Below are 17,717 nucleotides of genomic sequence, written 5' to 3'. Positions count from 1 at the left end.
ACTAAGAGCACAATGACTAATGAGTCCACTAGTTGGCGCTGTGGAGTCGGAGCTAAACACACACACACACACACACACACACACACACACACACACACACACACACACACACACACACACACACACACACACACACATCGTGTGTTCTATATGTGAACACCCTGATAAAATGGATTGTTTTGTTGAAGCTCTGAGTGAAAAGAAATGAACAACAACCTCAACAGGGTACAAAGTGAACCATTTGAATGATTAGGCCATTTAGATAGGTAGATGCTTTATTTGTCCTTGCGGAAATTCATCTGGACACAAAATCACAACACATAACACACAACACAATACTGTACATGAATGACAAGACAGTTCACTGACAACATGGTACAAAACAGGCTGCCAGTCATAACATTTTATGCGCGGAACTGAGCTGGGGCTTGTTTGTTCAGAAGCCCTATACTAGTGGGGACAAATGTCCTCGTGGCCCACGCCTTCAGCCCAGGTACACACACACACACACACACACACACGCACACGCACACGCACACGCACACACACACACACACACACACACACACACACACACACACACACACACACACACACACACACACCTCTGACCTCCTGCTACCATCCCTCCTCCTCCTCCTCCTATATCTGACACAGAGACACTGCGGAGCCCTTCACCCCCCAGCAGTTGAACCCAGCAAAGAGAGGTTCAGTGAATGTGGTCTGGAAGGTGTACAGGTGTGTCAGTGTGTCTGAGGACACTGTGTAGAAGGACACAGTGCCAGCAGGACAGTCTACATACACTGCTACTCTACCGGAGTCCAAGGAGGGACTGACAGGGAGGACAGTTCTATTCTTATTGTGTCTCACATAGTACCTCCTATAACAACAGTCCAGAATCCAGGATTGGTCATTGTCTCCAAACTCACTGTCTCCACCCTGTCTACTGATTCCTCTGCATGTCACTGCTATAGAAACCAATACACTCCACTCTACCTCCCAGTAACAGCGTCCAGTCAGACTCTCTCTACACATCACCTGTGACCTGTCCTTAAATCGGTCTGGATGATCAGGATACTGATGATCCACTCCATCACATGACACCTTCCTGTTGTTGTCAGACAGAGAGAGGAGGCTGCCTGCTGTGTTTGGATCCAGAGTGAGTTCACACACATCTGATGAGAGAACAATATACAATACAACACCAGTTTACTATGATATACTTAAGTTAAGTATTGAATACAGGACTTTTACTGTAACAGAGTGTTTACATTGTAGTATTGATACTTTTACTTAATTATTACATCTGGGTATTAAAAATAATAATATTGATGATAATAATGACAATAAGAAGATGAAGAAGACTGAGAGTGTAAAGTAACTAAGTACTGTACATATACTTAGTACTTAAGTACAAATATGTGACACGCTGTGAGCTTGAAGATCTGCTATTCTTCAAAAGTAATACATCTGAACACTTCTTCCACCACTGGAGATATGTTATTGTGTATGTAGGTGTGTGTGTTTCTGTTATACAATAGTTTATGAATGAGTCATCTATCACCTATCAATATGTAGACTACAGTCTATCAATAGTGTATTTATGAATGAGTTTAAATCTATCACCAATCAATCAAAGCAAATGTTGTACTTTTTACATCCCTATTTCATACTTATACTCACTTTTCATACAGAAAAGTGAGTTCATTGGCCTCCTGACATACACAAAGACTTTTATGATTGGCAAAAACAGCATGTCATAATTGCTTTGACTCTGTTTCCTTAAAATATTAAAAGCACACTAACTATCTAACCTTGTAAACCATCAATACCCTCAAAACCCACATCAACTTTTGATTCATCACAGAGAAGTATTAATTAAAGTATTAAAGACCTAGTTGGTCATATAATTACTCTTATGATTATGATCATCTTTCACTGTAGGATGTTAATGAGTGAATGTCACATGCTTGTCACAGGTTTAAAATCAAATCCTTTATAAATTGTAATTCCACACATGTGGTTTACTTACTTAAATGCCCTTAATTGCGGCCAAGCATGTGTAGTTCAAACTAAAAGACCTCTCAAAATTAGAATTGGGAAACACAAAACTGGGACAGTGAACCTTGAATATGCGATGGCTAGACACTATATCAAGGCCAAGCATGGCTCCCCCAGCATCCCCTAGATTCTGGGGTATTGAAAATCCACCACGAAGTGGTGACATAATTAAGAAACTTTTAACCAGAGAAGCATACTGGATACATACCCTCAACACCCTTGAGCCTACATGCCTTAATGAAGAACTTAATTTATCATGTTGCTTATAAGATTTCTCTTCCTTTCAGTGCCACCATCGAAGGTCTCTCAGGCTGTGACACCACTGTCGTCCTCCCCTCCAATAGGGGTTCCCACACCCATACTAACTGCTCTTTAAGCAGTCTATTCCCAAACTTTGTTTGGTCTTCTGCCCTATGTAACTGTTTTTTATCAAGAATATTAAAAAATCTGTTCATATAAAACGTTTTTAAATACATTTATTATTAAAACATGTATTTTGACCTTATAGGCCTTTGAACTGCAACATAATGTAATGCTTTTGCTATTTAAGTGACTTTCCATGTGAAAAATGAAATGCAGTCATTATTGCTGGCTTTCGCACATTGGCTAATTGAAGGGCCAACCCTTGTTACCCATGTATTTAAGTCATTTTGTAGACGCTCAATGCCATGACCTGACAAAGATGTATTGACATCGAAACGTTGTCACTTTTGCCTGCACAAGAAGGCTTTAAAAGTCTGTGTTTGCTCCAGTGCACTCCTTCTACATATTCAAGTCTCGTTCCTGAGATGCACCGGACCGGCCTGAACTAGGCTAGAGGCGCGGTGGACACTCCTCATGCTGAATGTCACATGCTGTTTGTGCTGCTTTGATTTCATGAATAAAACAGAATTAACACTTACACTTCCTCACACCTGGTTTCAGCCTCTTCTCTCCACCGTGGTCAACACTGTGGGTGGAAGAGAGACAAAGTCAGGCCTTCATAGTTAATAGCAGGGGTAGGCAACCTTAGGCAGGAGTGCCAACATTGGCACAGGGGAGGTTGATCACTGACACACTGGCATAAGTGTGAGGGATTATTTTAGAATAAAATATATTTTTTAAAGGTGGTCAATTAAACGAAGTCCCATACATTGACATCATATTACATCCTGCACATAATTGTACATTCATTAAAACTCTGAACTCTGGCTGTGGAGGGAGTCGGGGAGATAGGTGGATTAGGTCTAATTATCGTTATAATAATGTCCTGCCAATCAGAATATGTCAGAATGTGTGATGGGGTGTCATTAAAATGTATAGAAAAAAAAACATGGCACTTCATTTCAAAAAGATTGCTGACCGCTGGTCTATAGCATATCCACGACACCCCTGAATTACATTGTTACTTTACAGTACCTTACATTTATGTAAAATATGTAAACCGTAAGATACAGTATGTCATGAGGAAAACTTCCATTAGGTCAGATTGAAAATAACTGTTATACTAAAGCAATAAGCCACAAGAGGCGAGTGGTTACCGGGGTAGTATACACCGGCTGAGAGGTGTTGGGAAACACGAGGCGTTAGCCGAGTGTTTCCAACCCTCTCAGCCGGTGTTTAATACCCCGGTAACCACAAGCCTCGCGTGGCTTATTGCTTTTCTAAAACGGTCACAATATGGCAACATAAATAATTCTAAACATTCCAATATGAAAGAAAAAAGTACACTTCTCCGCCACCAGGAAGAGACATTTCCTTGTTTACCAGCCACATTCCAGGAACGGAAGCCAGGCAGTGTGTGTTTATAAAGTCACATCATTATTTTTGCCAAAAAATGGGGACACAACACTTAAGTGTTAGATCAGTCTCATGTTAAGAACCATATTTGATCCATACACATGTTTATTTTCATCCAGATTTAGCTGCTATGTGGGTGAACATCACATCAACACCGCTAGCATAGCAACCTAAACTAAACAGCCGAGTAGTGCCTGGAGAATAAAGGGCGCTTGTTGCCTTTACAAGCCCCGCCCGGAGTCATTCAGTCACCGTCCTATGTATGCGGGCGGTGCTTAGAAGCACCCGCACGGCAGGATTTGAGAGAAAATCAAACGTTCCCTTTCTCTAGTTCAGCCTCACAGCACTGTGGAAAGAAATAACGCACCTGGCTTTGATATAAAGTTGATTCAAGGTGGGGGTTATAGTCTTATAGATACCACAGCAATTAGAGGGAAACCAGCCAATCAGAATCAAGGAATGGAACTAGCCGTTTTAGAATTGGTGTTTAACCACTCCAGCATCCCTATTCTGGGAGGAACATTCACCAAAAATAGGCAGATCTACAAGCTCACAACGTGACACGTTATGAGCTTATAGACCTGCTATTGGGCTTACTATTGATGACATCACCAGAATTCATATTAATGTTTAGAAATGATGAAAGGGACTCTTCAAAATGTCCACTGCACAGAACAGTTGAAAAGCTCTGCTATACAGCCTCATGGCAGCGTGTCTTTCCCTACCTGAGAGTCTTCAGTCCCCAGCCTGGATCCTTCACTCCAGCAGAGAGATGCTCCACACAGTCTCCCACGTGATTATAGCTCAAATCAAGCTCTTTCAGGTGGGAGGGGTTGGATCTCAGAGCCGAGACAAGAGAAGAACAGCCTTCCTCTGAGACCATACTGCCTGACAGCCTAGACGCGCACGCACGCACACGCACACACACACACACACACACACACACACACACACACACACACACACACACACACACACACACACACACACACACACACACACACACACACACACACACACACACACACACACACACACACACACACACACACACACTTTAACGATGTATTCTTGTCTACATGAAAGTACACATAGCAAAGACAGTAAAACAATGTACAATCCTTCTGCCTCTAATTAAATGTGACACAAGAATCTCCACCTGCATTTAAACCAGGGTATGAATGGTGTTCGGTACATGTTCAGGAATACCGACCTGAGTGTCTCCAGCATACAGTCTGGACTCCCCAGTCCAGCAGAGAGTTTTTTCACCCCGGAATCGGTCAAATCATTGTTGCTGAGATCAATTTCCTTCAAACTAGAGGAGTTGGAGAGCACTGATGATAACTCCTCACAGCATCTCTTTGAGAGGTTGCATCCACTGAGCCTGAAGAAACAGTAATTAAATCAATATCCATGTCTGTTTTAAGAAAAATTACATAACATATTAAATACATACAGTTGCTATATCAGATCACTTACAGAGCTCTATTGGAAGCTTTGACCACTGGCAGAAGCCACAGTAGAGCCTCCTCTGAAGCAACATATTTCTTCAGGTCAAACACGCTCAGCTCCTTTTCTGATGACAACAAGATGAAGACCAGAGCTGACCACTGAGCAGGAGAGAGTTTCTCTTTGGAGAGACTTCCTGAATTGAGGTACTGTTGGATCTCCTCTTCTAGAGAATGATCATTGAGCTCATTCAGACAGTGGAACAGATTGATGCTTCTCTCTGGAGAAGGTTTCTCCCTGATCTTCTTCTTGATGTACTTGACGGTTTCCAGATTTGTCTGTGACTCAGTTTTTCTCAGTCCAAACAGTCTTTGCAATAGAGTCTGGTTGGTCTCCAGTGAGAGGCCCAGCAGGAAACGGAGAAACAAATCCCAGTGTCCATTTGGACTCTCTAAGGCCATGTCTACAGCACTCTGGTAAAGGTGATTCATATCAGCTTTGCGTCTAAATAGGTTTGACCAGATAGAGGTTGGCAGGTGGTTGACACCAGTGTTGATGAATGAGTGAAAGACATAAAGAGCAGCCAGAAACTCCTGGATGCTCAGATGGACAAAGCAGAACACCTGGTCTGCACACAACCCATGCTCCTCTTTGAAGATCTGTGTGAACACTCCTGAGTACACTGCAGCATCTCTGATATCAATGCCGCACTCTATCAGGTCTGCCTCATAGAAGATCACATTGCCTTTCTTCATTTGTTTAAAAGCCAGTTTTGCCAGAGACAGAATGGCCTTGTGGTCTGGTACACAAACAGAATATTTGAGATGTTTCTGTTTGGACTGAACATCCATGAAGTGGATGTACATTGCAGTCTGTGTCTTTGGAAGTGATCCTTTCTCCTCTTTTTTCAACATGTACTCCAGAACTAAAGCAGTGATCCAGCAGAAGATAGGGATGTGACACATGATGTGGAGGCTTCGTGATGTCTTGATGTGTGAGCTGACTGTTCTGGCCTGGTTTTCATCATCACTGAATCTCTTCATGAAGTATTCCTCCTTCTGTGGGTCGGTGAACCCTCGTACTTCTGTCATCCTGTCAACGTAATCTCTAGGGATCAGCTCAGCTGCTGCAGGTCGTGTCGTTATCCAGATGCGAGCAGAGGGAAGCAGGTGTCCACTGATGAGGTTGGTCAGCAACACATTCACCGAAGTTGGCTTTCTGACATCAGTCCAGATTTCATTTTTCTGGAAGTGTAGAGGAATCCGGCACTCATCTAACCCATCAAAGATGAAGACAACATTGGATCCTTTCATGCTGGCGATGACTGCTTCCTTGGTTACACCCAACAAGCGATGAACAAGGTCCACCAAGCTGTAATTTTTCTTCTCTTTCAGCATCAAATTCAGTGCCCGGAAAGTGAAAGGAAATACAAAGTTGATCTCCTGGTTGGCTTTGTCTTCTGCCCAGTCCTGAGCGTACTTTTGAGCTAAGACCGTTTTACCGATGCCAGCCACCCCCTTCGTCATCACTGTTCTGATTGGTTCATTTTGTCCAGGTAAAGGCTTAAAGATGTCTTCAAATCTGATTGTTGTTTCTGGTCCGGCTGGTTTCCTGGATGCAGTTTCAATCTGTCTGACCTCGTGTTCTTTGTTGACCTCTCCCCTCCCTCCCATTGTGATGAAGAGCTCTGTGAAGATCTTATGCAGAGTTGTTGTTGGCTGGTTTGCTTGTTTTGTGATCCACTCACACAAAGACTGAAACCTCTTCCTCAGATTAGACTTGAGTTGTTGTTGATACACAGGAGCAAGGGTTTCTAAATGACCAAAGAACAAAGGACATCATTAAGTCCATGTTATGATAGAAAGGGGATCATGTGTCTAAAGCAGAAGACACTGAACTATGGAAAAGTATTTTGTTTGATATCAGATGATCATCTAAATTATTGCTCTCCATCATATTAAAGGTGTGAATAAAGAGTTTCTTACTGCTCTCCAGGATGTCAGTCAGCTTCTTCTCCTTCAAGATCCTCAGGAGTTGCAGTGAGATGTTCAGAACTCCCTCCCTCTGACTCTCTAAGCATTCTGGGTCATTTGCTGTCAGAAGCCCCTTGAACGTCTCCAGCTCGGTCTCAGATGTGAAGACATTCTCCGTAAGCAACTGAAATGCAAAATCGAATATAAAGTTTCAAATATAAGTTTCAATCCTTCCAACAGTCTTGGGTGAATTGAAAGCAACTGGATCTACTTTTAAAACCCAAACCACACCAATGTTTTGCCATGCAACTGCCATTGGGGATGATGGTTGCAAATAGGGCTGCACGATATATTGTTAATATTGTATCGTTATCTCGGTATGAACATGCGCAATGTGCATATCGCAAAAGTCAACAATATTGACAATATCAAATTTCCCCAGCACGTACCACTCAGCCAAAGAAAACATACGTTTTAACGCTTGCCATAAATGTACAGCTAAGGCCAGCCAACCACAGACCATATTCCATGCTTTCCTTAGACAGACAGCCGAAGACAAACCAATCACAAACATCTCCATGCGTTGCAACAAAAGCAACGCAACGCCAATACTGTACAGTTCAATGAGAAGTAATTTCCCCATCAACATAAATAAACTCCACAAGCTTACAACACATGGCCGCGATCCGCGCGCCTGTGAGCTTGTAGATTGGCTGTTTTCAATGGCCGACACTGTACCGCTCGAGTTTTAGTACAACACGCTTTTCTTTCTTTTTTTTTTTCAAGCGACGTCCCCTTAGCTGAGAGAGCCATGATGTCGGATTTATTGACAGTCCCCGATGAAGCAGGGACCCCTTAGATGAGAGAGATGAAGCAGGGACCCCTTTACTGCAGGACAGGTCCCGTAAGGGTTCCACTCTCTGAGTTACAGACCCATAAGGGTCCATTTGGTTCCTAACTATCTTTTAGCTGGGGACCCCCTGCAACTCCCTCAGCGCAGACCCCAGTTTGAGAACCAATGCATTAGATATCATGCTATGAGTGTTATATTATTAACCAACCAACTCATCATTTAATGTCACTGTTAGATAAAAAATATATTAATGAACTCACATTAAATATGATTTCCAGCTCTGTTTGATGCTGAGCAATGACATCCTGGGAACTCTGCTGGTGGTCTCTGTGGAGAAAAAGCACGCACGCACGCACGCGCGCGCGCACGCACGCACACACACACACACACACACACACACACACACACACACACACACACACACACACACACACACACACACACACACACACACACACACACACACACACACACACACACACACACACACACACACACACACACACACACACACACACACACACACACACACACACACACACACACACACACACAATGTCATGATGGCAAACACAACCTGAACATACAGTAAGCGTAAAGCTTTGCAGGATGCGCTCTGACTCCAGTCAGAGCTCATAAACTCACAAATAGCACCGCTCCCTTCACACTAGGTGTGATTTTTCTATTTTAAAGTCACATTCAACGGATGCTTAAAGGGGAAGACCACCCATTTTCAATATTGAAATATGTCATTAATATACCTTAGAGGAGTTGTGTGGAAATAGAAAAAAAGTTCCCCCCCTTCTGTGTTGCCTAGAACTGGAAGATTGATTTTGGGGTTTGTATTGTAAAGTACAATGTGTGATGTCATCAAGTTGTACTTTACAATACAAACCCCAAAATCAATCCAGTTCTAGGCAACACAGAAGGGGGGAAACTTTTTTTCTATTTCCACACAACTTCTCTAAGGTATATCAATGACACAGTTCAATATTGAAAATGGGTGGTCTTCCCCTTTAATGTTACTGTTTCAGTCATTTGTTTGTACCTCTGGTCAGTAGATTGTTCATCTTTGAAGTTGATGAGTCTACCCTTGGACGCGTCAGACTGGTCATCTTTGAAGTTGATGAGTCTACCCTTGGACGCGTCAGACTGGTCATCTTTGAAGTTGATGAGTCTACCCTTGGACGCGTCAGACTGGTCATCTTTGAAGTTGATGAGTCTACCCTTGGACCTGTCACTCTTCATGGAGACACCGCTGGGAACGGGAGACTCTGATCTCTGCTGATGAACCCTGTTAGAAATAGATGATCATTTTAAAATCATATTTACATTACTGATTTTTAGTCCACTCTTCTATTAATTTACTCCAATGCTCCGCTCATGTTTGATTGCTCTCTGTAGATGTTTGCACACAAATGTGTTTTCTTATTACTATAACAGTAAAACATTCCTCTCTGTTCCTGTACAATATTATTTTCCATAATTGTACAACTGACAGCCAGTCCAATGTCACTGTTCATTGTTACCCAATTTCAAGGTCAATAAAAGGGTCAAATCTACATCTACGTAGGCATTTTGATATATAGCAGCATTCTTAATCCTTTATCATACAAACCAAACCGTGTGTAAATCGGTTAGTCGGGGGCGTTAGGGAGATAACATGGCCATTTTGTGCTATATTAGTCTAAAAGCACCAAATTTTGCCCAGATGTAGCCCAGGGCATGCTCTAATGATTTAGCTAGGGCACCCGAGTCAGCAACCTTCGGGGTCGCCACAGCGGCCAAATCAAGTTGGTGCTTTTAGACTAATATAGTGCGAAATAACGCCCGAAATAAACGAAATAAACGCCCCCGACTAGGTTGAGAACTCAGCCAGTTATGGTGCTTTTCATGCTTCTCAATAAGCTTGGTTTATACACCGATCTACAACCCCACGACATACTGTATCACAGACATGCCCACAAAAGGTCAAGGGTGAAATTCAGGGTGCAAAATGTTATGGTAATCTATCTATAAATGCGAGAAGTCTCTGCGTGTGTGTTTGTAATCCGCGTATCTCGAGAACCGTTCGTCCCACCGGCTTCAGATTCGGCACGCGCGCTCCCCGCCGCGGCACGGAGTGCAGTGCCGGGCCTCGACCCGACCCGACGCGCGGTTTTCCCTAACCGGCGCGAAACGTTCGGAATCTCCTTATGCGGGGCTGATTGTTGACATCAGGCTGTTCCGGAGGAAATCGGCGCAAAATCGGTCATTGTGACATCACTGCAGTGCCGGGCGCAAGCGCTGACTCATTGTGACATCACTGCAGTGCCGGGCCTTGCCTCGAACCGACAGATATCTCCGTATATGGGCATAAGACTGAGAACTCCATATATGGGCATATGGGCAGATACAGAGATCTCCATACAGTATATGGGCATATATAGACAGATATCTCCGTATATAGGCATAAAAGGGACACAGACTGATACAGAGATCTCCATATATGGGCATATGGGCAGATACAGGGGCGGAAATCGGTGCAAGCGCTGACTCATTGTGAGATTTGTGACATCACCTCATAAAAGGCTCTGACATCACGTACGCCACATGAGTCAACAAAAAATCTCTGTGAGTGTGTATGTATGTAATCCGCATATCTCGAGAACCGTTCGTCCCACCGGCACGCGCGTTCTCCATATATGGGAATAAAATGAATGCCTGTATGCGGAGCTGATGTCTGACATCAGAGTTTTCCGCAACCGGTACTGTGTGTCCAGAGATCTTCATATATGGGCATAAGTGGACAAAGGCAAACAGATGGTCAAAACGGGTCCTATGACAACAGGTATATTGGGGTTTGCATTAAAGGGTGGGGCATTCATGGGGTTTGCATTAAAGGGTGGGGCATTCATTCCCTATTTCAAATTCGGCACACGCGTTCCCCACCACAGCAGGTAGTGCAGTGCTCGGCCTCGACCCGACCCGATACACGATTTTCTGTAACCAGCACGAAAGGTTCGGATTCTGATGTCTGACATCAGGATTTTCCGGAACTGACACTGTGTCTGCATAGATCTCCATATATGGGCATAAAATGGATGCAGACAGACAGATACAGATATCTCCATATATGGGCATAAATGGACACAGGCAAACAGATGGTCAAAGATCTCCATATATGGGCATAAAGTGGACGCAGACAGACAGATACAGATATCTCCATATATGGGCATAAATGGACACAGGCAAACAGATGGTCAAAACGGGTCCTATGACAACAGGTATAATGGGGTTTGCATTAAGTTTGTCTCCTCCTCCATCTGTTTGTCTGTGTCCCTTTATTCCCATTATGGAGATCTCTGTATCTGGCACTGTGTCTGCATAGATCTCCATATATGGGCATAAAATGGATGCAGACAGACAGATACATATATCTCCATATATGGACATAAATGGACACAGGCAAACAGATGGTCAAAGATCTCCATATATGGGCATAAAGTGGACGCAGACAGACAGATACAGATATCTCCATATATGGGCATAAATGGACACAGGCAAACAGATGGTCAAAACGGGTCCTATGACAACAGGTATAATGGGGTTTGCATTAAAGGGGGAACCGGCACTGTGTCTGCAACACAGTCGGAGGCACAGACAGATACTCCATATATGGGCATAAATGGACACAGGCAAACAGATGGTCAAAACGGGTCCTATGACAACAGGTATAATGGGGTTTGCATTAAAGGGGGAACCAGCACATGTGTCTGCAACACAGTCGGAGGCACAGACAGATACAGAGATCTCCATAATGGGGATAAAAGGGACACAGACAGACAGATACAGAGATCTCCATATATGGGCATAAAATGGACGCAGATAGACAGATAACTCCATATATGGGCATATATGGGCATAAAATGGACCCAGAACTATATCTGCAGTGATCTCCATATATGGACATAAAATGGACGCCGACAGACAGACAGATACAGATATCTCCATATATGGGCATAAATGGACACAGATGGTCAAAACGGGTCCTATGACAACAGTATAATGGGATTTGCATTAAAGGGCGGGGCATTCATTCCCTATTTACATAGTTCCCGAGTTGGCCAGGTCGCCGACTAGACGCTGGGCCGCCCGAAGGGCGGCCCAGCTTCTAGTTAATATAATGGGGTCTGTGGGTCCGAGCCCGGCCCAATGGTCAAATACAGAAACGCCCCAGACCGGCCCGTATTGGTCGGGTCCCGACTAGAGCAGTACGTTGACATAACATAGAGTCGTTAATCCTCAAATTGCCTAAAGGGTGCAACGTTACAAACTTGCTCCAATCCTAAACACACTTGGCAAAAACACTATTCAGGGGTCTACTAGGTCATTAGTCACACCAGGGGCCAGATGAACCCCCCAGGGGCCACACGAGGGGCCCCGCAGGCACACTGTTGCTCCACTGTTAATGTTTCAATCGTTTATGTTCAAACCTCTGGTCAGTAGAGTGGTGTCCATCTTTGAAGTTGATGAGTCTACCCTTGGACGCGTCACTCTTCATGGAGACACAGCTGGGACCGGGAGACTCTGATCTCTGCTGATGAACCCTGATGGATCATTTGAAAATCAATCATATTTTATTTTATTTATTTTATACTTGCTGCTGGTTTTTAATAATCTCTTCCTCCATTATCCTCTTATTATACAATCCTCTTATTCCAATTATGCTCTCTTACAGTAGGATTGGTTTCTGCCCAGATATTTGAATAATCCTATAAATCAGGGGTCTTCAACTTTTCAGGCCAAGGACCCCTTATTTGAGAGAGACATGAAGCAGGGACCCCCACAACCTCATAGATTCCATATAGTTTAATCTTTTGACAGCACAATCATCAGTGTATTTTGGATTCATGTCAATTTGTGTTTTCAGATATTTAACCACTTGAGCCGTCGTTACCTAATACACTTGACCTTTTAACTATGTACTTGGTCTGCTCTTTTCCCCCTAGACAACAAACCTCTTTGCCAAAAATAGCCAATCTACAAGCTCACAGTGATCTTGTAGATCTGCTATTTTTGGCTACAGTTCTCAGAATATGGACACTAGGGTTCAAGTTGTTAATATAAAAAGGATTGGAAGATTTGGAGGACCCCCTGTAGTAACTGTGAGGACCCCCTAGGGGTCCTGGATCCCCTGTTGAAGACCCCTGCTATAAATGTTGGGCATTCTGTATTGTTCTTCATTTATAATCACAGTTTAGGTATTTAGCAGACACTGATAGAATAGTAGAATACATGTCAGGAAACAACAGGGTAAATTGTCTCACAAATGCAAATAAAAACTATTTAGTGCTACAAACTAACTATAGGATACCAGGCAAAGATTAAACCTAGCACCTGCCTAAACAACATCCTATATATTATTGTACCCCCAAAAAAAAAAAAATAATAATAATAAAAAGAAAAAAAAGAAAAGGAAAATGGTGACAAGTGATAGAAATGAACACCAGTGCTTGGAGGTGAGTGTGAACAGGCAAGTTTCCAGTCAGCAGCCTTGACTTATGTATATTAATTACTTTATAAGTATATTAATTACTGTCATGCACACTGACATTTTTGGGATGTGTCTTGAACCACTCGTTTTAAATGACATGACCTCTATATTGTGCCTTTTTTTTCTGTTTTAAAGTCACGTTCAATGGATACTTGGTTAATGTTCATCTGTTTATACATTCAAACCTCTGGTCAGTAGAGTGGCGTCCATCTTTGAAGTTGATGAGTCTACCCTTGGACCTGTCACTCTTCATGGAGACACAGCTGGGACCGGGAGACTCTGATCTCTGCTGATGAACCCTGATGGATCATTTGAACATCAATATTCACGACATGTACTTACCGTTTTTCTTTTTCTTTCTTTTTTTTATAATATTGTCTATAATCTTTCCCCCAGTGATCCATGTTTAGTTTCTGTCTCCAGATACCAATAGTCCTATAAATAACGTGTAGTTTGTTTTGTTCTTAATTTGCAATTAAGAATACTTATCCAGACTTGGAACTGAATAAAATGACAAGAACTGTTGTTAACAAACAACAAGTAAATGGTCAAATGAATAAAGTGCAAAGGAAGATGTTTAAGTGCTAGAAAGTTGAAATGATACAGGTAAACATCAAACTTGCATCTGCCTAAACAACATGCTACCTGAATAACCTTCTTATATCTGTGAACAAGCAGTATCAGGATGTAAAAACATCATAGTATACCATCATACATCTGCATAGTATAACCCAGGGGTTTTCAAAGTGGGTGACGGGGTATTGATAATATTTGGAATTTATTTGGCCACTTGGACACAAAAATATTTAGTATCATTGAAGTACAAAGTTATTTTCAGTCAGTTCTAACAAAAATGGCTATTATCTCAACATTTTCCTCACAACATAATCGCTAAAATACCATCACTGTCAGGCAGAAACCTTGTATCTCCAAGTTTCAAATGTGTATGTCTTTTGGTAAAGCAAAGCCCTGCTTCATCATACAAGACTGTCGCACAAAACTAGTGAAAACAGCAGATCTACAAGCACACAATCGCGAGGCATTGTGTGCTTGTAGATCTGCTGTTTTCACTAGTTTAGTACATTTCATAGATGATAAATACAAAACGAACGGTTTTGGACATACCAGGTTTCCACCGACAACAACGATATGCTATAAATATAAGGTGCTGGAAGTGAAAATTATAATGTAGGGGTGTCTCGGATTTAAAACAAATATATTTATGGGGTGCCCTGAGACAAAAAACTTTGAAAACCCCTGCACTAGACTAGAGTGTGAACAGGTGAGTTTTCAGTTTGCACTAATGGCCAGTCCATACTCTCTCCGAAACCAAACTTTTTGTCGGAAAAAGGTCCGGTTCAACTCCAAGACGACGTCACTCACAACTTCTGAAAAGCATTACCCCGAATTAGAGTTCGGAAAGCTGCTACTGTATGCACTAACTTTTTTTGAGTGAGTCTCTTGAACCCCTTGTTATAAATGCCATGATCTCTATATTGTGTCAGTTGTTTTTTTCTGTTTTAAAGCCAGGATACTTGGTCAATGTTCATCTGTTTATACATTCAAACCTCTGGTCAGTAGAGTGGTGTCCATCTTTGAAGTTGATGAGTCTACCCTTGGACGCGTCACTCTTCATGGAGACACAGCTGGGACCGGGAGACTCTGATCTCTGCTGATGAACCCTGGTGGAAATACATCATGATCATTTTAAAATCATATTTACAAATGTTACATTTAGCAGATACCAGAGTGACCTTCATGGTAAAGTAAATAAAGTTTAATGAAAAACTATTTTAGTGTTTAAAAATTAAAGTAACTAGGATACCAGGTAAATATCAAATCTAGCATCCCATCTAAATAATATTATTTCTTTCCGAGGACATTTTATTACGGGAGAGTGTTTTCTGCTGGTGATTCAGTCCGAGTGTATCAAAGGGTGCGTTCGTAAATGCGCCCCGTTTGTGGTTAGGGTTAGGGGTTAGGGTTAGGGTTGGGTTTAGGCATAGTTTACTGAGGTTAAGGTTAGGGTTAGGGTTAGGCATAGTTTTACTGAGGTTAGGGTTAGGATTAGGGTTGGGTTTAGGCACTCACTCACTACACTGAGCACACACCCGGTGCGCATTTCCGAACGCACCCTTTGATACACTCGGACTGAAACACCAGAGGAAAACACCATCCCATTTTATTACATTCTGTATGAACACAACAGAAGAAAGAAGGGGTAATTTTGACAACAATAAACAACCATCAGACGTGACAAACAAACAAACAAACAACAATTTCTGCCCAAATAAAGAGCAGTGCTAGGAGGTGAGGTACAATAAGTGATACACATAAAGCGCGTAATGAAGGCTAAGGAAGGCTATGCCTCCCCAAATGCTATGCTGGGTATTTTACAAATGATATAATATATATGCGTCAAGCGGAGACATAACTTTAAGCACGGAGAATGTGCCAAACGCTGAGGTAAATGTGTTGTTTTTAGGGGTGTAACGATACATTGTAATAGCGATTCGATACATATCACGATACATAGTTGACGATACGATACATGGATGATATTGGTTCATTCATGACGATACGATACGATTCGATTTAATTATTTAAAATCGATATAGTAACTATTTAGCAAAGAAATTAAATCTGTGTGAAAGGTGTGGATAGTGCAGGTTTTTAAGGGAAACATGTATTATTATGGATATAAATAAGTAAACACAGTGATTATCTGCCAAATACATGGACATTGTATATTGACAAACCTGCACCTTGACATGAACCCAGAGATTACACACATTTATCGATAGAAAAAGTAATTAAACCCCTCCTTTCTTCTTAAAAATGCTAAATACAATGCACAAGTAGGTAGTATCGATACAATCGATTCTTTGCATTGCCGATTCGATACGATACAAAATAAAACGATACGATTCGATTTTAGCTGTTTTAATTTCAATATACTTCGATTTTTTAAGTTAAAAACGATATTTCGATACAGTTACTATATCGTTACACCCCTAGTTGTTTTGGTTTGATTGGACGTGCATGGCGTTCCGCTGAAGGGAGCTGAGCTCGTAGCTTGTTGGCTCCAAATGGTTGCAACATATGAGCACCAACAGGTATACACATTCAAACCTCTGTTCAGTAGAGTGGTGTCCATCTTTGAAGGTGATTGGTCCACCTTTTTCAGAGGCCACGCCCCCCTCCTCTCTCATCTCCACAGACTCACTCATGGTAGAGCAGAAACCTTTAGACACACACGCACTCATGGTAGAGCAGAAACCTTTAGACACACACGCACACGCACACACACACACACACACACACACACACACACACACACACACACACGCGCACACGCACACGCACACGCACACACACACACACACACACATCCCCATTTAAGTGTTTTGTTGGTCAGTCAAAAAATAGCCGATCTACAAGATCAGAACGTGCCACGTCATTATTTCTCGTGAGTCGTGACACATTGTGAGCTTGTAGATCTGCTGTTTTAGAAATGTTTTGTCAAATCTTGTCTCATATGGGTGTCCTCGGCACAAAAGCTCTTGGAATGGGGTCCGTAGCCAAACACATTAATGTGGGGGTCCTTGATGTGAAAGTGTTTAGAGAACCACTGGTATAAAAACAGAATGATGTCAAAGTCCAGTTCAGAGATGATTATTAATCATTAAAAACTAGAGCAGGTCTTCAAAGTTTTCAGGCCAAGGACCCCTTAGCTGAGAGAGAGATGAAGCAGGGACCCCCACAACCTTTTCAGAGGTTCCATATAGTTTCATCTTTTGCCAGCGCAATCATCAGTGTATTTTGGATTCATGTCAATTTGTGTTTTCAGATATTTAACCACTTGAACTGTCAATACAAGTGGTACTATCAAATGTGAGCTTTCACTCTGTACTTAGTCTGCTCTTTTCCCCCTCTACACCAAAGCTCTTTGCCAAAAATAGCTGATCTACAAGCTCACAACGTTGTGATCTTGTAGATCTGCTAAAGTTCTCAGAATATAGACACTATAGGGTTCAAGTGGTTAATATAAAAAAGGAGGAAAAAA

At 42.2% G+C, this 17,717-nt stretch overlaps 1 protein-coding gene across 1 annotated transcript; it reads right to left on the bottom strand.

The window, feature by feature from the left end:
* Window positions 1–275: 275 nt before the first annotated feature.
* Window positions 276–16,881, bottom strand: LOC308287267 (protein NLRC3-like; the record flags this gene model as incomplete). Its single annotated transcript, XM_080728383.1, has 11 exons — window positions 276–299; window positions 1,039–1,175; window positions 2,964–3,010; window positions 4,566–4,736; window positions 5,054–5,224; window positions 5,320–7,102; window positions 7,275–7,446; window positions 9,142–9,409; window positions 13,837–13,950; window positions 15,220–15,333; window positions 16,784–16,881. The coding sequence occupies 11 exons, from the start codon at window positions 16,879–16,881 to the stop codon at window positions 276–278; spliced, it is 3,099 nt and encodes a 1,032-aa protein (XP_080584509.1).
* Window positions 16,882–17,717: the final 836 nt, after the last annotated feature.

Source organism: Nannobrachium achirus, assembly GCF_963921795.1.
Source record: "Nannobrachium achirus genome assembly, chromosome: 6".
Classification (NCBI taxonomy): domain Eukaryota; kingdom Metazoa; phylum Chordata; class Actinopteri; order Myctophiformes; family Myctophidae; genus Nannobrachium; species Nannobrachium achirus.
This window is presented reverse-complemented; position numbering and strand designations above follow the sequence as displayed.